This window comes from Tiliqua scincoides, chromosome 7 (genome assembly GCF_035046505.1).
Source record: "Tiliqua scincoides isolate rTilSci1 chromosome 7, rTilSci1.hap2, whole genome shotgun sequence".
NCBI classification, from domain to species: Eukaryota; Metazoa; Chordata; class Lepidosauria; order Squamata; family Scincidae; genus Tiliqua; species Tiliqua scincoides.
The window spans coordinates 4,519,756-4,544,154 of NC_089827.1; the positions used below are offsets into that span (position 1 = coordinate 4,519,756).

At 44.9% G+C, this 24,399-nt stretch overlaps 1 protein-coding gene across 1 annotated transcript in view; it reads left to right on the plus strand.

Annotated features, from left to right (window-relative positions):
* The window catches only part of LOC136657039 (sucrase-isomaltase, intestinal-like), a 70,375-nt gene that overhangs the window by 1,980 nt on the left and 43,996 nt on the right, over nt 1-24,399 (plus strand). The window contains exons 2-5 of the mRNA XM_066633632.1: nt 3,114-3,207; nt 4,207-4,309; nt 4,424-4,572; nt 20,570-20,738. Coding sequence (XP_066489729.1) covers nt 3,114-3,207; nt 4,207-4,309; nt 4,424-4,572; nt 20,570-20,738 — 515 coding nt within the window. The remainder of the gene's footprint in view (nt 1-3,113; nt 3,208-4,206; nt 4,310-4,423; nt 4,573-20,569; nt 20,739-24,399) is intronic.

The window sequence follows — 24,399 nt, forward strand, 5'->3', positions numbered from 1 at the left end:
TTTATGAGTTGCCCACACAGCAATTCAAAAACTTCAGCTATCCCTGATGTCAAGCCAATGGATTGAGCATCTACTTCTCTCAAATGTTTTTCGCAGCCACCAGGGGGCAGCACAGGCTCTCATTCATTTTTTTTAGTTCCAAGCTCTCCTGTGCAAGTTCAGATATAAATGAACGTTCTATGAATTCTATTACGATTGCATAGGGTTGGTTTTATGGGGGAGGAACCACATGGGAAATAATGCCATTTAGGTAGGACAAACTGTTCTTGTTTGCAAAAATGGCTCCAATGTATAATATTCTTAACACCAGGCTGGGATGAACTATTATACTTAATACCATGGAATAGATCCCAAATCAGATGGATTTCCTGCTGTAGTATAATGACATGAATAACTGCAGCACCCCAATCTCATCCAGTGTCACCTGTAGATGTATATTTGGCAACAGTGATCCTTCTTGGCTATTCCCCCAGCACCCTAGCAACAGCATAGCATCATTAAAAAAAAAAAAAGCATCCTGCAGGATTAGACCCTTATTGCCTTTTAAATATGTTTTCAACTGTTATAATACAGAAACCCTCCCTGTATCTATGGGGATGTGTTCCTGGTCCCATTGCAGCTTAAAGAAACTACTATCTCTGCGGCCCTCCCAGGCCCAATACATGCCCATTTATGTTGTTCATGGTGGCACAAAGGAATCATGTACTTGCTTTAACCCAGTGTTTTTCAGCTTTTGTCCTCCACTATACCGCTTCACAAGGACCACTTATTTGAAGTACCACCAGAAGTAACTGGTGATGACATCATTGCCAGTTACTTCCGGGTTGGGAGGCCAGATGTGACGTGACAAATACCAGTAAGAGACTCAAGGTGGATGGGAGGGCTTTTTCAAGCATGCAAAATCATACTATGGAGCCTCCTACTATTCTTTGTTGTGTCATGTTCCTGGTGCCCCCTGGGGGCTGGGGATAAGAATAGGCCCTCAGTTTGGCTGTACTTGTCGTAAGAGGCGACTAAACAGCCACCGGGTAGATGGGACTCGTCAGCCTGGGAAGGCAGCTCATCTGAGAGAAGGAAAACTCTGATCCCAAACCTCCACTGCCTTGTGGCTACATCCAGTTATGGAAAAGGCTTCAGGAGTCAACCTCGAGGCAAAATCCGGAGCAGGAGTCCCTGAGGCAGTTCATGGCCGAACACAGTCACGTTCTGGCAACTCCTGCGACACCGCTGGAACCAACCGTATTGGCCTCTGCCTTTCCATTGGACCATTTCAGTGGAGAGGGGGGATTTGCTGCATGGGTAACAGCCTATCCTCCATACCTACTTTACCCAGGCTTCGCGCACTGTTCCAGAACCACCATTCAGAGCATGACACCATAATCTTCCGAGACTGAAGGATGCCAACAACATGTTCCTGGTCTCTGCCAGTGGCAGGCATCCTGCAACCAGAGCAGATGACTCAGTGAATATACTTCCTGTTTTCTGTTAATATTCACTGAATGCATATGGAAGTGTATATATAAATGCATTCTCTCTCTTACACACTCTATAAAATTGCATAATGCCCTGCTGTGTAGCCAGATGCAAAATTACATCTATTACAAATCCACAGTAAGCCTGTATTGCTGATGTAGGTGACTGAATTTTCAAGTCATCTACTTAAATGGGCATCGTGACGCCAAACAGCCTTTGACTTCAATAATGAACGTTGCCACAAACTGCAGTTAATCACGTGATTGAGGCTTTATGCAAATTTGACCTTTTTCTTAATAAGAGTGTAGCTTCCAAGACAGATTCAATCACTGATATGCTGTTAAATTAAATATGGATAATTACGTTTAATTTTCATTGGGGAGCCCGCAATTAATATTTCCAGAAGCACAGTGAAAAAGAAAAAGAAGCGCTTCCTGCCATGAGATTCCATTAGACTGTACATAATATTGGGTAACAATAGCTGCTAATCACCACCCTAGGAAGGAACTGGGCTGTCATACTCCTGCAATGGATTTTGTAACAGCTTTTTTCAATCTTGTTGTAAGCTTGGAGTAGAAATGACGCTAGACAAATTGACTTGCTGCTGGGGCGGTGTTATACAAAGAGGGTGGCTGGGTGCCCCCCGGCTCTGGGTGCCAATCTGCAGGGGGTGCCCTGCCTAATCCTATCCACACTTTCCTGGGAGTAAGCTCCATTGATGCTAATGGGACTTACTTCTGCATAGATATGCATAGGATTGGGTTGTAAGAGGTCACTCCAAGATGGCCGTGGGGGTGACCCTGGTTGCAGATGTGATTGGCTAACACTGGCTGCAGCCACCCACAAGAGAAGCATGCTTAATTATATATATGAAATTACAAAGTTAAATATAAATATACAAATATAAATATACAAAGTTACACACTCACACAGACTCACACAAAGTTCAATAACAGAAAATGGTCCCTGTCTGTGTTTCTTTTCTGGTCATTATTATTATTATTCATTTCATGTCAAGACTGAAAATAATTTTGTCATGGGAGCAGGGTGACCACTTGTCCTCCTTTTCCAGGACATGTCCTCCTTTTTAGCCTTGCGTCCTGGAAGAGAACTTAAATGTCCTCCTTTTCCCTGTGAGCCAGCCCCTGCAGGCGGCGCATAGTCTTCTTGTGATCAATATATGTATGTGATCATGTATGTGATCCATTATATGTAATAAATTATATGTAATGAAGTTTTAAATTTAATGATAAGTAAAATGGTGTTTAAGTTAACCACCTGAAATCAATATACAAGTGTTTTTATCTTTTATTTTGTCATGTCCTACATTTTTCTTGGATGTCTTACATTTTGGGGGGCCTGGTCCTCTTTTGTGGTTATGACATCTGGTCACCCTGCATGGGAGGAGTACCAAAAATTTATGGGCCCTGGGTGCCAAGTTTCCTTAGTATGCCTACTGCTGCTGAGAATGACTTCAAAGGAAAGGGAAGACACGCCAGGGTGCTACTTAGGTGAGAGGCCCAGTCTCTCTCTCTCTCTCTCACACACACACACACACACACACACACACACACACACACACACACACACAGGGTCGCATTGAACTTGCTTCAGAAACTTTATTTTTTCTCCTACCTTAGTTTTCGCTCCGGCTTTTGCTGCAACATCCATCTCTGAAGGCCAGGATGGTTACTCTCTGAGCAGAAAACCAGAAAAGACAACCAAGGGTTGGAGGTAAAGGAAATAAGTCATTACTCTCCTCACCCCCTGCTTTGTGTGCTAATGTTTCATACACTGAGCAATCTATTAACACTCTATTATTTAACAACGGCACTTGTGACTTTCCTCTCCAAAGGTACATTATACTTATTTTGGAAGGAGGAATTATTTTACAGATTCACTGCAACATGCAGTGGCATAGCTAGAGGGGGTGCTTTGCAGGGAGCTTCACTGCGGCATGCAAGTGGTCCCTTGTCTACCCCTTCGGAGTCATTCCAGGTTGGTGGGGGGGAAGCAAAATTGAGGCAAATGCAGAGAGGCAAAGAGGAGAATGCTTCCGTTTTGCTCCCCCTGACTGGAATGGCTGAGAAGGGGAGGAGGAGGGGGCAGGTTGCACAGTGCATTCAAGCGCCTGCAAAAGTTAGTGCTTTGCACCCCCTCTAGCTATGCCACTGCCTTGAAGGGTTGCTGCAAGGGTTCCATCATGATAATACATGTGAAGCATTTGCAGAGGCAGAAAGCGCTATACAAAGGCTAAGGCTCCCATTCAGTGCGCACTTCCTATGTGGCTTTCCACTAAAAGATGTTGCCATGTGGCAAGATTTCAAGGCCTTGCGCACAGAAATTTGACTGTGGACTTGGAAAGCCTGGATTCAAATTCCAACCCAGTCATCGATTTCCTGCCTTGGTTCTCCATGTGATGATTGTGAGTTGTGAAGTATGTTGCCCAAGCAACAGACAAATCTTGAATTATCATGTTCTTTTCCATAGGAAAAATTTAGATCCCTGACTTACAGTGCAATCCTATACATGTTTACTCAGAAGTAAGTCCCACTATGTTCAACAGGGCTTGTACCCTGGTCAATGTGATAAGATTGCAGCCTCTGCCATTAGGGTATCTTTATAATGACATTCAGAGAGCTGAATTTTTTTCCATTGTTCTTCACCAATTGTTTAATGGGGACAGACAAGGCGGTGCAAAAATAAATGAATGTGTGTGTGTGATTTTTCCAGGGTTGTTCTTTCAAGGCATGGAGCCACATCACGCTATGGGAATGACATTTCTCAAATTGCATTGGATGTGGAATTTCAGACCAAAGACAGACTCCGATTTAAGGTGAGTTAAAAGTAAAAGGAAAAGCCAAACCCTGTCAGCTCTGTGATTAATGCTTAGCAATCTTCCAATGCCTTTAAAAAAAAATGGTGTTTGCCTCCTCTGATTTGGAATTAGATCTATGATCCAAACAACAAACGATTTGAAGTTCCTCTGAAGATTGAATCCCCTCCGCTCGCCGCTCCTGACATCAGCTATGACATTGAGCTTGTCAATGATTCATCTCTCCGGTTTAAAATCCTAAGAAAAACCACAGGAACAGTGTTGTGAGTACAACCTATATTGAGTCTTGGGGGACAAGGGGGGGGGGGAATTGTAAAAAGAAGTGATGAGACTGAGATGAACACTCTTTCATTTATTATTGCTTGGTTCAGCACAAAGAGAAAAGAAAAATGATCCTTTCTGTCCTGAGTGTAACTTCTATTTATCACACAAATAGCACGGAGTACATTATTCCCTGACTTTGCTGAAGTGGCGTTCTGTGATTGAAAAACACCAACTGTAGGTACAATGAAGAAGAAGAGACCACAGTGTCAATATTAGGGTCGTGCGGTGGGTGGGGACCTTTGAAAAGCACCATCGCCATGTGAGACACTCAAGCACTCACAACCCATGTGCTCTGTGGAGGACATGTTTAATGGAGGCAGCACTCCTCACCCACCCCACATCCCTGGTCAATATCTGCTTTCCAAAATCCTTTACTTGATGGATGGCCAGTTGGTAAGCTTTGCCACCACGTGCTAAAGGGCTCCTTCAAACACAAACCATCGCTTTCATGGACACATGCTGTCTGTGTACTGCAAAATGTGCAGCCTATGTTAACCACTTCATGTTTAATGATCAGGCTCCTCTAGAGTGACACATACTATCATGGGCATCTCAGATATCCTTCTTAATGGTGGAGGGATCTGATGGACACAGAGTAGGGAGAGGACTGGGTTCAGGAACTCTCCTAGGCAGTAGTGTAGAGTGGGCGGGGTGGCCTCTGTAGCTATCTGCTGGAGACTGACTGCAGAGATCCCAACACACTCAATCTAGCAAAGATTAGTTACAATTTTGTTGTTTTTAAAGCAATTGAATAAAGTGGCCCAATATTCCTAAACGTGTTTAGTCCGATATAATTTCATCATTGTTTGGTGAGAATTTCGCCCAAGTAAAAGTGCATCAGATGTTCACCTTAAGTACATCTAGCTCTAGTACCGTTAATTTAAGTGATACAACTCATTTTTGCTGGGTTGCTGCCTATATGTGTAAATAAGTAAATAACAAAAGGGTAAAGACCCACAAGTCTTTCTTTCAGCCTGACTAGCCCAGCAGTTATAGGATATAAGTAGTACCCTACGGGATTCATTCTCAGTGTGAGAAAAATAGAATCCTTTCTAAAATCAATACTTTCATTTTAATTTAACCGCATTATATTGTCAATTGTATCTGGTGTAAGGGATGGTCTTTTGAAATTAGAGTTTATAAAGGAGTTTGCCTGTTTAGACAATGGGCTTTAATTTTTATAAGCCATACAATGTTTTAGATTGCTAGACTGTAATTACCAGTTCTCTTTTTTGAAGCTTGATAGCTGATGGTGCAGAGTTTTATCTTGCAATATATTGTAGCTAGAGAGTATTCTGTCATGGCTGGTTAGCCAAAATCAACTTGCTCTTCACCTAAAATAATGGGCATCAGTTGAAATTATGTCCACTGAAAAATTACTGTTTGGCAATTCATTCCTCATAAAATGTATAGATTGTTGTAGACAGAAGCACTGGAGGTAATCCAGGATGGCCCTGAGATTCTAGCTGGATTAGACCGTAGGTCCATCTAGTGTAGAATCCTGGTTTCCACAGTGGCCAACCCATTGTAAGTGGGGCATGAAGGGAAACAACCTTCCCCTGTCATTTCTCCCTCAACTATTGTCACGCAACCAACCTCAATAACTATTCAGGAATTAATAGACCTTAATTGGTTGATCCATCTAATTATGATACATCATGAATATATCAAATTCAGTTTCCCAAAGTGTGGGCCATGACCCACTAGTTGGGTGGGTTGCAACCTGGACCCTCCTGCCTGACCTTGCCTCCAGATGGCTCCAAATCAGAGCCATTCTAGAAAATTGGGAGGCCTCTGAGTCCTCTCCTGGGTTGTGCTGGGCTAGCAACCCACTCTATCACATCCATTGGCCTGCAGAAGTGTCCAGATGTGACATCTGGTTTTCAGAAGTCACTCCCAGTTTGACCAGAAGTCACTTCTGGTTGCTCCTGCAAGCCATTCTGAGACCCACAGAGGCTGATAGAGTGGGTCATCAGCCCAGCATGACCTGGGAGAGGCCTCTGGTGCCTTGCAAGAAGGTGTAGCAAGAAGTCACCCACCAGGGAGGACAAGGTGGGTTAAGGCGCCGAAAAGTGAGAATTGCTAATCAAATCCCTTTTGAAGCTATGATGCAGCACATGTCCCATTGGCACTGCTATGCCAGTGCTGTAAAGCACTGACATAAGGGGTTAGGATTGCGGCCTAAGAAGAGTAGCCCCACCAGTTCCAACCTGACCTCTGCCGTGAATTCCTGGGAATCCATGGGTAGGATCTGATAGGACCTCCAGACGTGACTGGAAGATTAAAAAAACCACACACATAGAGTGTGTATGTGTGCGACTGGAAGGGCCTTCCGGTCATGTCCGGAGGGATTCCGAGACTCTCCATGCCTCAGAAAGCCTTGAAACCACTTCCAATGTTTCAGAGTTAGGTATCATCTTAAGATGCCTGATTAGCCAAGTCACTGGACAGTGTCCACCAACAGTGTTCTAGCTGAAATTAACGGGAGTCGGGTCTGCCTGACAGGCAAGGATTTTGAAGGAGCATCCAGGTGAACTGGAAATACAGCCAGTAGTAGCTTTAGAAAAGTCTGCTTTAGAAAACAACTTTAGAAAAGTCTGTTTTTTGGGGGGGAGGGGAATATGTTGCTTTCTAGGAGTTGCTTCACACATAACCCCTGCTAATTGGGTAAGAGGCACCTTTTCAAGTGGGTGCTCCTCTTTTAGCAGGGGGAGAGTAACTGGCCCACCTCACCCCAGCAGTGTCTTTTCTAGTGGCTGTCTGCTGGTGTTCTTTTTGCATCTTTTTAGATTGTGAGCCCTTTTGGGACAGGGAGCCATTTAGTTATTTGATTTTTCTCTGTAAACTGCTTTGTGAACTTTTAGTTGAAAAGTGGTATATAAATACTGTTAATAATAATAATAATAATAATAATAATAATAATAATAATAATAATAATAATAATAATAATAATAATAATAATAATGACATTTGCATATGTGTCAGGGAAACAAACACCAGCCATCCTGTGTGTCAAAAAAGAGTCCATGTTGCAGCTGCTAAATAGTGTGGTTTTTGAACATGTGGATTTGATGCTCTGGCCAGCTTTCGTAATGGAGGACAGTGCTACAGAAGGAAGCTAGGGGGCAGCCTTGCCTCACATGCACATCAGTAGCCAATCGAGGCAGTGAACTGAATTACATTGCCTGGGAAGATCCAATATGTGCAAGCGGCATTTGAATGTTTTTGCTTTTTTTAAAAATCTGCTCCGTTTTTCCAATGAGAATTTATTTTTAATGTAATGCTTGGTTAGTGGCTTATATCAAAAGAGGCTGCCAGGAATGAAACATTATCATATTAAAAGACTTCTGGGATTTTCATGGTATGCATTCAGGAAAGGGAAGAACACATTGCCAGGTGGAGTATAAAGCCAGTTGACATGGATCAAAGGATCACAGCTCCCAAACAGGTGGCCCTTCGGCATAAGGCACATGTGAGGCAAGAACAGCTTGCTGGATCTGACCAAAGGCCCCATCTAGTCCAGCTTCCTGTATCTCACAGTGGCCCCCCCCATACCTGGGGGAGCACACAAGACACCTGTATATGGTTAAGAACATAAGAACATAAGAACAGCCCCACTGGATCAGGCCATAGGCCCATCTAGTCCAGTTTCCTGGATCTCACAGCGGCCCAACAAATGCCCCAGGGAGCACACCAGATGGCAAGAGACCTGCATCCTGGTGCCCTCCCTTGCATCTGGCATTCTGACATAGCCTATTTCTAAAATCAGGAGGTTGCGCATACACATCATGGCTTGTACCCCATAATGGATTTTTCCTCCAGAAACTTGTCCAATCCCCTTTTAAAGGCGTCTAGGCTAGACGCCATCACCACATCCTGTGGCAAGGAGTTCCACAGACCGACCACACGCTGAGTAAAGAAATATTTTCTTTTGTCTGTCCTAACCCGCCCAACACTCAATTTTAGTGGATGTCCCCTGGTTCTGGTATTATGTGAGAGTGTATAGAGCATCTCTCTATCCACTCTGTCCACCCCCTGCATAATTTTGTATGTCTCAATCATTTCCCCCCTCACCTGGTATTCTGAGGTAACCCACTTCTAAAACCAGGAGGTTGCACCATGACTTGTAACCTGTGATGGACTTTTCCTCCAGGAATCTGTCCAGTCCCCTTTTAAAGGCATCTGGGCCCCTGTGTCATCACATCACTGCCGGTGCCTGTGCAGTTACCCCCTCCTCTGTGCATGTGTGGCTTTGACCCACGGCGGCTGCCCAGTAGACCAGAGAAGGTGGGACAGCTGATTTTGTGGCATTTGCACTTCTATTGAGTGCTGCCCAGTGGAGATGGGAAATGGTCACTCCACTGTGCGGGGGGGGGGCAATGTACCCTCTTGCCCTGGCTTAGCTATGCTACTGATTTTTTTTTCCCCCAGCTAGGGGCTGCAGAGCAGAGCTTCCCCACCCAAGACTACTCTTAAAGGGGAATTTCGGAGAAACGTATTTCAGGAAGGGATGGGTAGTGCTTAGGCACTCAATAGCAAGCTTAAGCTTATGAAAGCAAAGGACACGAATGAATATTCAAGAAAACCCACATCTATAAAGTGGGAGACGAAATTTGCAGCCAGCTGCCGGCGTGCAGGGCCTTCGTTTCCTAATAAAGAGCTGAACCGATTGTGCATCTTTGAATATAAAATATTGCTAAAAGCAATCAATAAGCAGCAAATGAGGCTCCCTGACAGTTTTTTTCCCCCCAGCTGCATCTGAATGTTTGAATAGATGATAAATTGTGTGGAGAGAGGAACACAAATCCTTCTGTACCTGCTGTATAATTTGTGGGCCCCTACAGAAGCACTGCCCATTGTTCAGCCATCTCTGATTTCCCCAGCCCTCTTTGCGCAGAGAGAGCCTTTTATCTCTGCCACACAGCCTTTTATTTTTGGATAACCTTGCAAAAAAGAAAAAAAGAATGCCCAATATTCATTCCAGTCCCGTGACTCTCCCAGCATAACACAGGGAGCTCCATTGCCACAAATGCTGTCTGTCCATGAGTCCTTGCAGAATCTGGACACTTTTTGGGATGATTCAGCATGGTTGGTTGGCAACCTTCAGTCTCGAAAGACTATGGTACGAGTATAAGCCTACAGCACCCGGTATTCCCAGGCGGTCTCCCATCGAAGTACTAACCAGACCTGACCCTGCTTAGCTTCCAAGATCAGATAAGATTAGGCATGTGCAGGGTAACAGTTGCTGGTTCAGCATGGCAGGAATGAAATTGGTAATAGCCAAGGTTAGATCATTATCCTGCCTGGTTCATGCTTTAGGTGTGGCCCCCAGCTTGCCCAGGGTGCGGGGCTGCTTAGTGCCCATGTGGGCTGGGGGCATGAAAGGGGGCAAGCCTCTCTTGACGGGGCAACTGGGAGATCTGCTGCCCAGCCATGTGGCTAATCGACACAGCTGGGATGCAGGGCCCAGAAAATGGAATAGAATGAAAGTGTTCTCTTTCTGGTTCTCTCCTAGGCTATAAATTAGTGCTAAGCCTGGATGCCAGGCAGTGTTCTCTTTGCCTACTCAGCTTCGCTCTGCCAGGGCCCATGAGGGTGCTGGGGTAAACTGTACCCAGGCCCAGGGTTGGAAAGGGGGCCCAGGAGCTAAAGGTGGGGACCAGAAAAATTTCTTGGGATCTTACATTTTGCTATCTCACCAGGGCCAGTGAGAAAGGGGGCATAGGTGGTACAGTGTATCTGAGCCCAGGGTCAAAAAAGGAGGTCTAGGAGTCAAAGGAAATTTCCCAGGATCTCAGAAGATGTTTGCATATGTTGTGTGAAGATGGTGCTCCTGTTTTGTGTAAGCTTACAAAGTTTTATATATTCATAATTGATCTACCGGAGAAGGGATGGGGCCCCAAAGAAAGCCCCATTCTATGATTGTAACATTTTGGCGTGGGTAGTGTCAGCTTCTGTTAAAAGGACTGGAAAGGAATTTTGTATTACCTAATTTTGTATTACCTAAATTGGCCTGTGATTGTGGAGGATCTGTGTGTGTGTGTGTGTGTGTGTGTGTGTGTGTGTGTGTGTTTTGTGGTTCTTTTGTTCCATTTTCCTATGTGCTCATCACAACAAGGTCACATGTATCAGAGTATCAGAGCAACAGAGTAGGAGGATAGCTTTCCTGTTTCCTTTCCTGTGAAGGGGCTTGAGGGGTGCAGGGTGGGTGTAGGGACCAGCCCACTCCTGAGAGCTGGCTTGCTGCCCCTTCCTCAAGTGACTTTGGAGGTTGGTTGGTTGGTTTATGCCAGGGCCAGCCATATGCCAGGGCCTGAGATATTTGCCACCTCCAAATTCGCTCTCAACGGACATGCTGGGGTCCCTACAATTGCACCTGCCAACTGTGTTTACCTTTGGAAGCTACTGTGAGCAATGAAGTTGTGGCCTCTTATGACAACACCTCTGTTCCACGCATCCTTGCCCCCTCCCACTCTGTTTCAGCCCCCACTGTGGAAACAATCCATGCCAGAAGCAACATTGGACATACTGACACTTTTGAGACTCATCACAAGGCTAAAAGGCTTTGCACATTTTAATTTGTAGAAAGATCAAGTGGAAAAGCCTTTTATGGAACCATTATGTTCTTGGTTAAATGCCTGTGATAAGTGTTTTCAGCTGTGTTCTATATCGAAGTGAAATCTTCTGATAGGAAGCTATTAAGAGTCAGATTTGCAGGGGAAAACACACATACATACACACAAAAACACCAGCCTATTGGAAAAGGACAAGGTAGCCTTAAGGGAAACATGTGTTTGATTTTTGTCTACATCACAGTCAGTATTGTGGGCTCCAACCCAGAAAATGTTTGGAGTCACCAAAATGTAGGAGCATTTTGGTGCTTAGAGGTTAATAGGGCAGAGCTCTGTCAAATCAGTTAAGCCGGCAGGGCCAAAGAGTTAAATTTGGCGGACGTCAGAGAATGACTCTTTGTAAACATGGTGGTTAGACAGTAAACGAGGATGTCAGTGAGATACTCTGCACTTGAATAAATTACTCCGAAGCCTGACTGCGCCAGACCTGTATTGCAACCAGAGACTGGGTACACTGTTTCAATGCATCTGATCTTCACAGCCCACATTAGTCTCCTGTTGATTCATAGGAGATTAATACTGGCTGTGCAACTCTCAGAGATGGGTTCCTGTAATTAATCAGTGGTGTTGCTGAGACGCGGGGGAGGGGAACGACGACGGATACCACTACTAGCCAAAATTGTCAAAATGTATTTTCAAATAATACCATCATGTTATATACCATTTGATGCATAATTTCATGTGAAATGCAGTGAAACAAACTGCATTGAAATATATCTATTCTCTCTAAAGTTAGAGCCAAAAAGCCAGCAGGGGCGCAACATTGCCCGGCCCACAGCATGGGAGGAAGCCCCTCTTAGGAGTGATGCACTGGCCTCCCACATCAGTTGACTCACTCCCCAGTGACGCCGCTGGATAAATGTAGGGGCATCTTGGTAGGGCTGTATCGGCACTAGTGGTGCTTTTGTCCGTAGCTTAGAACTCCTGATTCATGCCAGACATGAACTCTCTGGTTCGGAAATAATGCAATCCTGTGTCATTGCACTTGTCAAGGCACATCTCGCGAAGCAAACTGTTGCGAAACCATCCCCTGTGCTAGTGTCGCATCAACCTGAAGCCTTTGTGCCGCTATTTCAAAATAGTAACAGGATACTGAATTAGATGGAACATTGCTTTGATCCTGTGCGATCGTGCTCCCGACTGTATTTTCCCCATTAACAACTGAGTCCATGTGCCATTTGTAAAGCAAGGCAGAAAATCTTTGCCAGGCCAGGCTATTTCTTCACCATATTGACTGTTAGTGTGATAGTTTGTTAAACATTTGCAGCTGGGAAGCCAACCGACAAACCACCACAATCTTTGCTCATTTCCTTTCGGCTGCTGTTCCAAAGTTCATTTGTTATATATAGATTCTAGTGGCAAACACGGGCAGCCGCTGCAATGAGAGGGTTTTCTGTTCGGAGAAAAGCTATTAAACTGATTAAAAATGCCATTGTTTTAAGCTGCAGCTTCACTTCGAAGCCCTACAATTGCAAAGGGCGATTTGTGCAGCTCCCGATACAGCTATTCTTCTTATTGGGCATGTTCGATTGTGCAAAAGATGAGTTGATTCGATTTGTTTTCATTTGATTTTGGTGTTTATTGGTGTGATGCATAATTCTGGGGAGTTAAAAAATAAATAAACTTAAGCCCATCTTCTACGTCCAGTCATGTTAGGAATGCGCTCTGTGCAATTGGACAGGGTCTGGTGGCATCACCAGGAGGGTGCGAGGGGTGCGAATCTCACTGGGTGACACACGGGAGGGCATTGACATCACTAGGGGACAAAATTTTGAAAACCATGGCATTTTCAAATAATGCCATCATGCTATATATCACTCAAACAGTTATTTAATGCAGGCTGCAGTGAACAAATCACATTGAAATATCTGCATTCTATTGAAAATTATGGCCAAATAACCAGAAAAAGAAAACACAACTGCCTCGTGGAACAAAAAGTGGATTTTTAAAACTTAAAACTGACCAATGAGACTGATTGTTCAGAGAGCCAATGAGGTGTTGTTATGACACAACAGGGAACCAATCAGGTGTTAGCATGAGTCAGCTCTAATTTCAGTGTATCAGAGCTAATACTGGAACCGTTCGGGCCCAATCCTATCCAACTTTCCAGTGCTGATGCTGCCATACCATGGAGTGTGCACTCAAGGTCATGGATGCCTCCTCGAGGTAAGGGAATGTTTATTCCCTTACTTTGGGGCTGCATTGCAGCTGCACCGGCAGTGGAAAGTAAGATAGGATTGGGCCCTTATTCAGTTGTATGAATGTCATCAAGTTGACCACCGGTTTTTTTTTTCTTGGTGACTGATTTGTTGATTGACCTGTACTTATATATTAAAAGAAACAGATAAATAAAGTTAATGGGTGGGTGACAGCAACCCTAGTGTTGCCACTGCATATAGTTTGCGCATATGATATTGGAATTCATTCTTTATTGTCTAGTATGGGAGGAGGTCCAACATGGGGGGTGATGCGATGAGCTCTTGCACGAGTGACACAAACCCTAGTGGCACCTCTGACAGCGTCACATGAATAGTCCAGAGGGCTCTGCTCAGTCACAAATGCAGGTTGTCTTTAATGATTCCTTGCTGACTGGTCCTGAGTATAAGAATCTGGATTGTGTATGGAACACCGCCTCGCTATTTTTAATTATGGTTTTATTGTTCCATTGTATTGACATTGCTTTTGTGAGCCACCTTGAGACCGATGGGTGAAAGGCAAGTAATAAATACAACATAAAATATACATTTACTTGCAATAGGCAGGGAAGATTTCAAAGATTGCTGTGTTGGGTCCAATCAACGGTCCACCTAGCTTATAATGGAAGTCAGCTATTGGGTGGCTGTAGGAATGAACTCTCTGAAAACAGAGTAGTGCTCTTTCGACTGTTGTTATGAGCCCCTACTGGAGAGACGAATCATATCAGTGTTTAATCTAATTGCTGACGCTACACCACCGTGCCAGAACAGCTCTGCCTTGAAAAACCCATGTTGTAAGGAGAATTGCGAGCTGTTTAAAAGCAACCGTGGCAGAAATGCATCAGTTTCTGCCTATAGTCTAGTGACAAAGGCTGCAGTGAGGTTCGTGCTGGGCTGCTAATCGCAATCAACAGTCGCTTTAAATTATATGTAATCATTCCGGAGCGTGGCATTCCTAGGAGAAGACCATGCCATGTTCGCAGAGAGACTTCCTTATTGGTTTAAACTTTGCAAATACTCCTGACATCTTCCCAATAACATCTTCCATATATGGGTGGGAATCAGGGATGTGTGGTGGGTGGGGAGACAGGTGAGGAAGGGTCTCCTCACCGGAGTCCTTTGAAAAGCACCGCCGCGAGTGAGCTGTGCAAGCGCAGTTTCTGTGCTGTGGGCACGGTTTCTGCGTGCTTGCACACCTCGCGTGGCAGCAGCGCTTTTCGAAGGACTCTGGTGGGGAGGCTGTGCCTCAACTTCCTCTCTACCTACTGCATGTCCCTGGTGGGAATGTGGGGCCTACGTGAACATTAATTTGATTTAAAAAAAAAAAAAATCTAATGATGGAGGAACTTGGAGGGAAGAGTGGAAAAAAAAATCTGCCGAAACAGAAGACAGATTGCAGTGATGCCTCGATCCTTGCCCTGAGAGTCTCTTTGGTGTTGTGAGAATCAGAGGACATGGCTTGAGTCAACACATCTTACAGCTGTAAACGTTGACGCAGCTTCACAGCTGTTGAGATAACGGAGTGGGAAGGTGTCGTGCCTGGCACACTGGAGGGGAAAAACAGGTGGACGTCCTCTAAGGAAAATGACATGGAACAAAACTTTTGAACCCTGTGAACTTTGAGCGCTCAGGGGAGACGTGACCATGTTTCAGCAAGTCTCGCTCCTCCGCCTTTCAGCCATCCATGAAACGTTCCAACTAAATTAGTTATATTCTGCCTCCTAAAAATAAACCAACCCTTTTTTTTCTCCCCCTCTCATTTATTTATTTGTTTTGCCAGGCTAGCTCACTGTTCCATTATGGTTACGCTTTTGCATTGCGCACGGGGAACGTCTTTCTGCATGGCTTCCTTGTGCTTTTACGGGCCACAGCCACTCCCACCCCCTGCACCTGAGTCAGTTGGTTTTCCTGATGAGAAGTTAAAAATAGCAGCGCGTCTTCCTTTGCACCGCTGTACACTGTTTGGAAAGAAGCACCTGTTTTCAGAAGGGACATTTACAGGCATAACAGCAAAAGAGAGAATTCTCCAAGTGAGTGATCTGCTCGATGTACGTCAAAATACTCACTTCATGCTCTGCTGATGCCTGATTTTGGTACCTACTTCCTCTAGTCATTTGAAACACCAACAGAGGAGGTAAAAACAAACTGAACTTTAGAGTAGAGCAGGGAACGATGAATAAATGTGGGGAGAAAGACACCAAATATGGTGTTTGCTTATAGGGAGATCCCCAGGGTTGATCCTCTCTTAGATTATTCCCTGTTGATCACATTCAAAAGAACGTAAGAAGAGTCCTGCTGGATCAGGCCAAAGGCCCATTTAGTCCAACTTCCGAGGAAAGACTACCAAAGTCTGTGGAACTCCTTGCCACAGGATGTGGTGACGGCATCTCGCCTGGACGCCTTTAAAAAGGGATTGGACAAGTTTCTGGAGGAAAAATCCATTACGGGGTACAAGCCATGATGTGTATGCGCAACCTCCTGATTTTAAAAATGGGCTATGTCAAAATGCCAGATGCAAGGGAGGGCACCAGGATACAGGTCTCTTGTTATCTGGTGTGCTCCCTGGGGCATTTGTTGGGCTGCTGTGAGATACAGGAAGCTGGACTAGATGGGCCTATGGCCTGATCCAGTGGGGCTGTTCTTAAGTTCTTAACTACAATTCCCAGGAAGCCTTGCAGGTCTCTTGTTATCTGGTGTGCTCCCTGGGGCATTTGGTGGGCCGCTGTGAGATACAGGAAGCTGGACTAGATGGGCCTATGGCCTGATCCAGTGGGGCTGTTCTTATATTCTTATTCACAGTGACCCACCAGATGCCTCACGTCAACAAGAGACCTGCATCTTGGTGCCACGTCCTTGCACTTGGCATTCTGAGGTAGCCACCTTCTAAAACCATAAACCATGAAAGCTTGGCGCAACAGGGAACAAGAAACTTCCCACCCAGTTTTTTGTGTGGCAAAATAATAAACCTGCTATTTTCGTTTACCCCTCCAGAGACTCTGTTGAAAAGTGGATGCACATTGTATGGTGTAAGGATATATGAATTACCATGGCAACATTAACCACTTTCCTTGAGAAATAAATGCCAGTGTTTGGTGGTGGGCCCTTCAGATATCACTGATAAACGGAGGGGGGATTATGACGGTCTTAAAAGGAATGGGGTCTGAGCTTAATTATAATTCAAGACCTTCCACCTTAATTCTGTCTCAGTTGTGATGCATGCTCCCTTCTCCCATAAATACCAAGTAGCCCGATGGCTAGAGGAAGTTTCCATTCAAATCCCCTCTTTGCTGTAAGATCTGAAGCAGCTCACAATCTCCTTAGCTCCATTTCTCGTTGCATCAATAGTCCTTCTACTGAACAATTTCATATGACCTTTTTTGTGAGGTTGAACATGATAAAAGATTGTGAAGTGCTTTGCGCACTGCTAGACATGTGGTTAAAAACATGTGGTTGATCAAGGCCACGTTGTATTGTTCAACTGTGCTTGAAGGATTGTTCTGTACATAACCCAAAAGCTCCTTCACATTCTGGTAGGAGGTTGTTGTTTTCAGTGAAAAATACTGGAGTATGGTAGCTGAGTTCAGACTATTGATTCAAATAAGTCTGTATTGTCTACACTGCCTGGTAGTGGCTTTTTAGGGTTTGGGGGGGGGGGTCTTCTCAGTCATACCTGGAATGGCAGGAATTGAACCTGGAACCTTCTACATTCTTTTATGTCTTGATTAGCAGTACAAAAAAAAGCTCAAAACGCAATGTTGTCAACTCATAAGAACATAAGAACAGCCCCACTGGATCAGGCCATAGGCCAATCTAGTCCAGCTTCCTGTATCTCACAGCGGCCCACCAAATGCCCCAGGGAGCACACCAGATAACAAGAGACCTCATCCTGGTGCCCTCCCTTGCATCTGGCATTCTGACATAGCCCATTTCTAAATCAGGAGGTTGCACATGCACATCATGGTTTGTAACCTGTAATGGATTTTTCCTCCAGAAACTTGTCCAATCCCCTTTTAAAGGCGTCTAGGCTAGACGCCAGCACCACACACTGTGGCAAGGAGTTCCACAGACCGACCACGCGCTGAGTAAATAAATATTTTCTTTTGTCTGTCCTAACTCGCCCAACACTCAATTTTAGCGGATGTGACCTGGTTCTGGTGTTATGTGAGAGTGTAAAGAGCATCTCCCTATCCACTCTGTCCATCCCCTGCATAATTTTGTATGTCTCAATCATGTCCCCCCTCAAGCGTCTCTTTTCTAGGCTGAAGAGGCCCAAACGCCGTAGCCTTTCCTCATAAGGAAGGTGCCCCAGCCCCGTAATCATCGTAGTCGCTCTCTTTTGCACCTTTTCCATTTCCACTATGACCTTTTTGAGATGTGGCGACCAGAACTGGACACAATACTCCAGGTGTGGCCTTACTCCTTTTCTGACAGAGGTTCTCTACTTCAGCAGGCTAGCAAAAAGAAATTCAACAGGTATTGCTTTTCCCCACATATATTGCCATATGACTATTCTAGATGCAGGAGCCTCCACTGGAAAAGGTATTGGTGACCCCTTCTAAAGCTGAGTGGGTCCTAGGATAATTTTGTAAAGCTATGTCAGTGATGAACAGGAAGCTGATATTTCCCTAATCTCTAAAATATCAGTCTGCTTTTGTCATTCAGTCAAAGTTCCCAGTACACAATGCACTTGTGCTATTATTTTGCATAGCTTAGAATTCAAACATTCCAGCTTGGAAGTCAAAGCAGAAGGCAGACATAAGAACAGCCCCCCTGGATCAGGCCATAGGCCCATCTAGTCCAGCTTCCTGTATCTCACAGTGGCCCACCAAATGCCCCAGGGAACATAAGAACATAAGAACAGCCCCACTGGATCAGGCCATAGGCCCATCTAGTCCAGCTTCCTGTATCTCACAGCGGCCCACCAAATGCCCCAGGGAGCACACCAGATAACGAGAGACCTCATCCTGGTGCCCTCCCCTGCATCTGGCATTCTGACATAGCCCATTTCTAAAATCAGGAGGTTGCACATACACATTATGGCTTGTAACCCGTAATAGATTTTTCCTCCAGAAACTTGTCCAATCCCCTTTTAAAGGCGCCCAGGCCAGACACCATCACCACATCCTGTGGCAAGGAGTTCCACAGACCAACCACATGCTGAGTAAAGAAATATTTTCTTTTGTCTGTTCTAACTCTCCCAACACTCAGACTTGGATCCTTCTCCAACCCCACAGCCCTCAGCCCATTCCTGCATCCCATCTTCCCACCTATTCAGGGCAACGCACCATACCACTCTCCCACCAGGAGCCTGCCCTTCCCAGCAGCTCTGTACCCTGTATTTTTCGCTCTGAAATTTCAATGGCAGCTGAGCTAAGTGCCTTGTGACCCACCTGAAATTGGCTCACGTCCCACCTATTGGGTCCCGACCCACAGTTTGAGAAACACTGCTTACATCCTTACTTGGAATAAGTCCCACTGAATTCAGTAGGACTTACTTCTAAGGAGACATATGTAGGAGTGTGCTGAAAGTTGAGCTTTGTTAGATCTTGATGGGAGGCTGTACCCCATATATTTTGTTGTTGTTGTTACTACTTAGTATGGGGCAAATCACAGAATCCAGATTTGTTGCCCACACAAATCAGGCATTTAGCCTATGTTAAGTGAGTTCTGTTCTGTCAAACTGGCACGAACACCAGCTCTGAAAGGCTAGAATACAAAAGCAATATATAGCCGTGGTAATTGAATCATTTTAGGTACAGAGAGCATTCCACTTAATTCATCGATTGGGCAATTTGATCTTCCACTTCATTTTATCAAAGTCCCTAATAGCAAGTAATTTCCATTACGAGAAATGCCACATGTGTTGTAGTTCCTCTAGACAGTTTTGTGTAAATGCATTGCATCAAACCTACCATTTAACAAGGAGAAAAAGGGCCATACATAAATATGTTGTTCAAGTCAGAGGTTCTTTGTAGCTTTAGTAACAAAGAACATAATGAGGCAGGCTAATTAGAATGTGCCTATAAGTTATACAGGGGGAGGTAGCTGAAATAATGTAAAAGAGTCATGAGAGAACAAAGACAAAAATAGCAAATCAAAGAGGGAAAAACCCTTTCTATGCTTTGATAAGTCTTTGTGATGCCTATTTTTTTTTCCATTTAGCGTCTGTTTGGAGAAATGCTAAACGTTTGGTTGGTCGGTCAGAAAAGAAACCTTCACAGTTGCAAAAGGCTGTTTATGAGATTGAGAGAGAACTATGTTCTGTTCTTGGTCAAGGCCTTTTGTGAACCCTACATAAATTTGGTTTGGGGAAATTCCATACAGGTTGGTCCTTGGTATCTGCAAGGGATCCATTCCTCGATGCCCCACGGATACCAAACCCTTGGATACTGAGATCCATGGCTGGGCCAGTGGAGGCACTTCTGGTCGAGTCCGGAGATCCTCTGTGGATCTTCCAGATGCAGGTTCGGAACATGCAGTGGGTCAAATCCATGGGTTCTAAATCCATGAATAAAGAGGACCCACTGGATTTCCAGTGCCACAAGGAACATCAAAACACGTTGGTTCTCGCAGGTCTTCAGCTAGACTGGAACTTGAGCCAGATTGACTAACTTTGTACAGCACTAAGGCTGCAACTTTATATTCGCTTACCTGGGAGTAAACCACATGGAACCAAGTTCTCAACTTGCTTGAGGGTAAACATGTACAGAATTGCACTGAAAATGCTCTATTGTAAATTCTAAAAAATAAAATAAAAAATGCTATGTGTTGTGAAAAAAGTTCACCAGAACAGTGAGGATAATAAATGTCTGCAGCTGAGCCACTTATTGTGGGTGACACTGTAAATGTCACCATGTGCTCTACAATTTGCAGCTGACCTCCAGGATGTCAAAGGAATTGGCGGGCAGATCAAGGAATTATTTGTGGAAAAGATCACAGATTGTCCTTCTCTTGCTTATTAGAACATATTTCTAATCTTGTTAATCTTTAGATATCAGATCTGAGTACATTTCTGCCAAAGACACCATAGTTTGTCTTGGACTTAATGACATGAATATCAAGCAAATGCAATGTGAGTCACACCTGTGCTCTTTCTGTTGCTCATGTAGGTGGGATACTTCGCTTGCAGACCTGATTTTTTCCAATCAGTACCTTCAGATTGCCACAAATATCCCATCCAGTTCTGTGTACGGGTTTGGCGAACATCAGCACCCATCGTTTAGGCACAATATGAACCATATTACCTATGGGATGTACACCAGGGACCAGTCTCCAAAGGTACATCATTTAATGTTTCACTTACATGCTCCTCTTTCTCTTCCCAGGGATGCCTTCGTTACTTACTATATTTATTTATACATTTGTGAATCATGTTTCAATTAAAACTATTTCAGTTTCCTAATCTTTTTGGTTTGGTTGTTGCTGCTGAGAGAGGGCATCACGATGGCAGTTGCTGCATTGGCATTTTCCCACTCAGTGGCGTAACTAGGGAGGGTGCAGAGCACTGAGTTTTGCAGGGAAGCTCACCGCAGTGTACAAATGCCCCCACACCCTCCCCTTCAGAGCCATTCCAGGTGGTAGGAGCAAAATGAAGCTGTTCGCCTGGTTTCAAGGGGAAGGGACCCTTGCACGCTGCAGTGAGGCACCCTGTAAAACTTAGTGCTTGGCACCCCCTAGCTACACCACTGTTCCCACTGGCAACATTTGGGGGAGAGGATTGAATAACCTTAGTGCAGGACAAAGTTCCAAACAACACAGTGCTGGAACGAGCTGGAATCCCTAGCATGTATGTACTGCTGAAACAGAGACGCCTGCGTTGGCTTGGTCATGTTGTGAGAATGGATGATGGCCGGATCCCAAAGGATCTCCTCTATGGAGAACCCGTGCAAGGAAAGCGCCCTACAGGTAGACCACAGCTGCGATACGAGGACATCTGCAAGAGGGATCTGAAGGCCTTAGGAGTGGACCTCAACAAGTGGGAAACCCTGGCCTCTGAGCGGCCCGCTTGGAGGCAGGCTGTGCAGCATGGCCTTTCCCAGTTTGAAGAGACACTTGGCCAACAGTCTGAGGCAAAGAGGCAAAGAAGGAAGGCCCATAGCCAGGGAGACAGACCAGGGACAGACTGCACTTGCTCCCAGTGTGGAAGGGATTGTCACTCCCGAATCGGCCTTTTCAGCCACACTAGACGCTGTTCCAGAACCACCATTCAGAGCGCGATACCAGAGTCTTTCGAGACTGAAGGTTGCCAACATGGGAGCTGTTCAAAAAGTAAACTGCATCATAGTGGTCTGTCCCAGCAGCAGAGGTTAAGAGAGTATTGGTTGCTGTAATTACTTAGACATTGTTTAGAACTCATTTCTTGAAAAGGTAAGAAGAAGACTTTCGTGGGAAAAGCATCTTCTAGCGTTTTGTTGTCTTAGACTCAGTAAAGTACTTGAGTACAAGAAAAGTACTTGAGTACAAGTTGCTGCTTGTAGGACTTCTGAGAAGCAGCCGTAAAGCCGTTAAGTAGTGTACTGCCAGAGTGTTGACAGGAAGGCTGGAGTACTGGATCACTGGTCACCTCCCCCACATTCTCTCCTTACTGGAAAAACCGCTGGCACAAGTCCGAAGAGACCCATTGTGGCGCAAGAGGCTTATAGAGGAATAAGGGGATTTAAATCCCCTTTCCCTTCCAAAGCCCCCAATTTGCCTCCATCACTGGATACAGCACATGCCATTTTGGCATGGCTACACAAGTTGGGGGGGGGGGAGGATAGGATTGAGTTGTAAATTTATTTCTTCTTGTAAGCTGTGAAGTCAATAGTATTGAAGTAAATGTTTCAAGTTGCTCAGGATTTAACCCGTTGAAATAGAAAAAACTCTGTGTGGTTAAATTTAAAATCTTTATTAAACATTCCTGCACTGGGGGCCTGCATTTCGGTCTTGTCAAGAATATATCTGTTAGGGAATGTCAGAGTCTGAACAAATAGAAAGATCTGGCTGTGCATCAGAGATAGTGCATTATTTTTTCCATGATTTTTTTCCTTTTAGATGGAAAGAGAATCCAACGAGCCATGCGCTAAAGTTATTTGTTGTGTGTACAGGTGCAGCCTAATTAACCGTGAATTATTTATTCACGTTTTTGTCTCAACGCGTCTCGGGTGGGGGGAAAAATTAAGTGTCACTCACATCGCACACTGTACCTTAAAACATTGTCAGAAGCGCCTCCATTTGTAGGCAGCTCCGAGAGTGAAAACTTGGATGCCTCGCATATGCGCAGATATAACCCCTGGAGCCTGGAAGAGGTTTCCTCAAGTCGGCGGGCTTAGCTAACACAATAGAACCTCCTCCAAATCATCGCACTCAGGCTCAGAAGATTCCACAGTCTCCACAAAGAGGAGACTGCATACTGGGGAAGGGAGTTTTAACTGTGACAGTGGTTGGGGCTTGCAGGTGGCTCTGAAGGGGCAAGGAGTGGAGTGCTGTCTTTAGTCAACCCCTTCTCTGGCACGGAGTTGGTTTCAGTCTCTTCTCCCTCCTCTGCTTTTTTGCCACAAACAGGCATCCTTGGGGGGGGGGGAGAGATTTTTACTCCCTGCGGTGCTGATTTCAGAGTTTGGTTTTTTAGAAGGTTCTAGAAGGTTTTAGAAGGTTCTGGGTGCTTCATAGTAGAAGCAAGGGTTGGCACCAGTGCAAGGAGAAAGAGGGACCAGTCACTCAGAGTAAGGCAGGCTGCAGGTCTTCACCTCCAACCTTGGGGTCTCAGATCAGGCTCTCCTAACAGTGATGTGTCAGACTATCCTGAAAGTCAGGGGTGTGGCAAGGGTGTTGCCCTGACCCCCCTCCCCATGTCTTTTCTGTCCAAAATACAATTTAGCCTCCTCCCTCCTTAGGTTAGGCATCTCTTTTGTTGTCAGGACCTTCAAGCAGTCTCCGTAAAGAGCCTTTTCTATGGCTCTTTGAGTGCGAGCACCTGGCGCAGGCGCTGTAAACACCACTGAAGCCCCTACCACCCGAGGCTCCGCAAACTTCCTGCGTGAGCGCAGACGTTCTGCAGTCTCCATAAAGAGCCGTAGAAAAGGCTCATTAATATTGCACCCGCCTCCTGTGTTGCACACAGCATAAGGTATGGTGCAGTTCCCCCAATCCACAAAGTTCCCACCAAGCAGTCCCAAAGCAGGTTCCCCCAAAAGTGTTTAAAGTTACACAAGCACCAAAAATGAAGCAGCAACACATTCCTTGTTGAAGCCCCCATCCCCCCCAATGTTTTTAAAAAGTTACAGTACTCAAGCACCATAAGGAGCGTTTTTAAATAGCAGAACACAATTCTGTATACAGTAGGGTACAGGTTCAGATGCAGCCTGCAATCCAATATGCTTTCCTGGGAGTAAGCACCATTGAATAAAATGGCATTTACTTCAGAGTAGACATGCACAGGGTTGTGCTGGCAGTTCCCGAACACTAAGGTGGAGGCAGTTTGGTAAACAGACAAAGCTCCGCCCACCAATTCACAACTCTTCTGTCTTGTGCTGGTGATTTTGCCCCTGCAAAATCCTCTTCCTTTCTCCTGGGCAGTTTCTATTTAAATGTAAATTTCTATAGTCTGCCCGAACATAGGTTTAGGCTGCAGCACTATTTGTGTATGTCTTGGTTAATTTGCATATCCAAATAATAGAATCTAACGTTATTCGCGTAACTTACGAATGTACGACGCAAACACGCCTGGTGTCCTTTTCCTGAATTCCAATGCACAAGGTAATCAAGGGTTAACAATTCATGATCAACGATCGTCAAGACTGCAAATTTGTTCAGTTCAGTAAGACCTTTATTGGCATAAAATACAGAGAAAGAACAGAACAGGAATATACAAAGACAACACAACACAAGCATAAACATCAGTCACTGCCCAGAGTCCCAGGGCTCTGCCTGGCTATTACCCCAGATAAAAAGGAAGCAA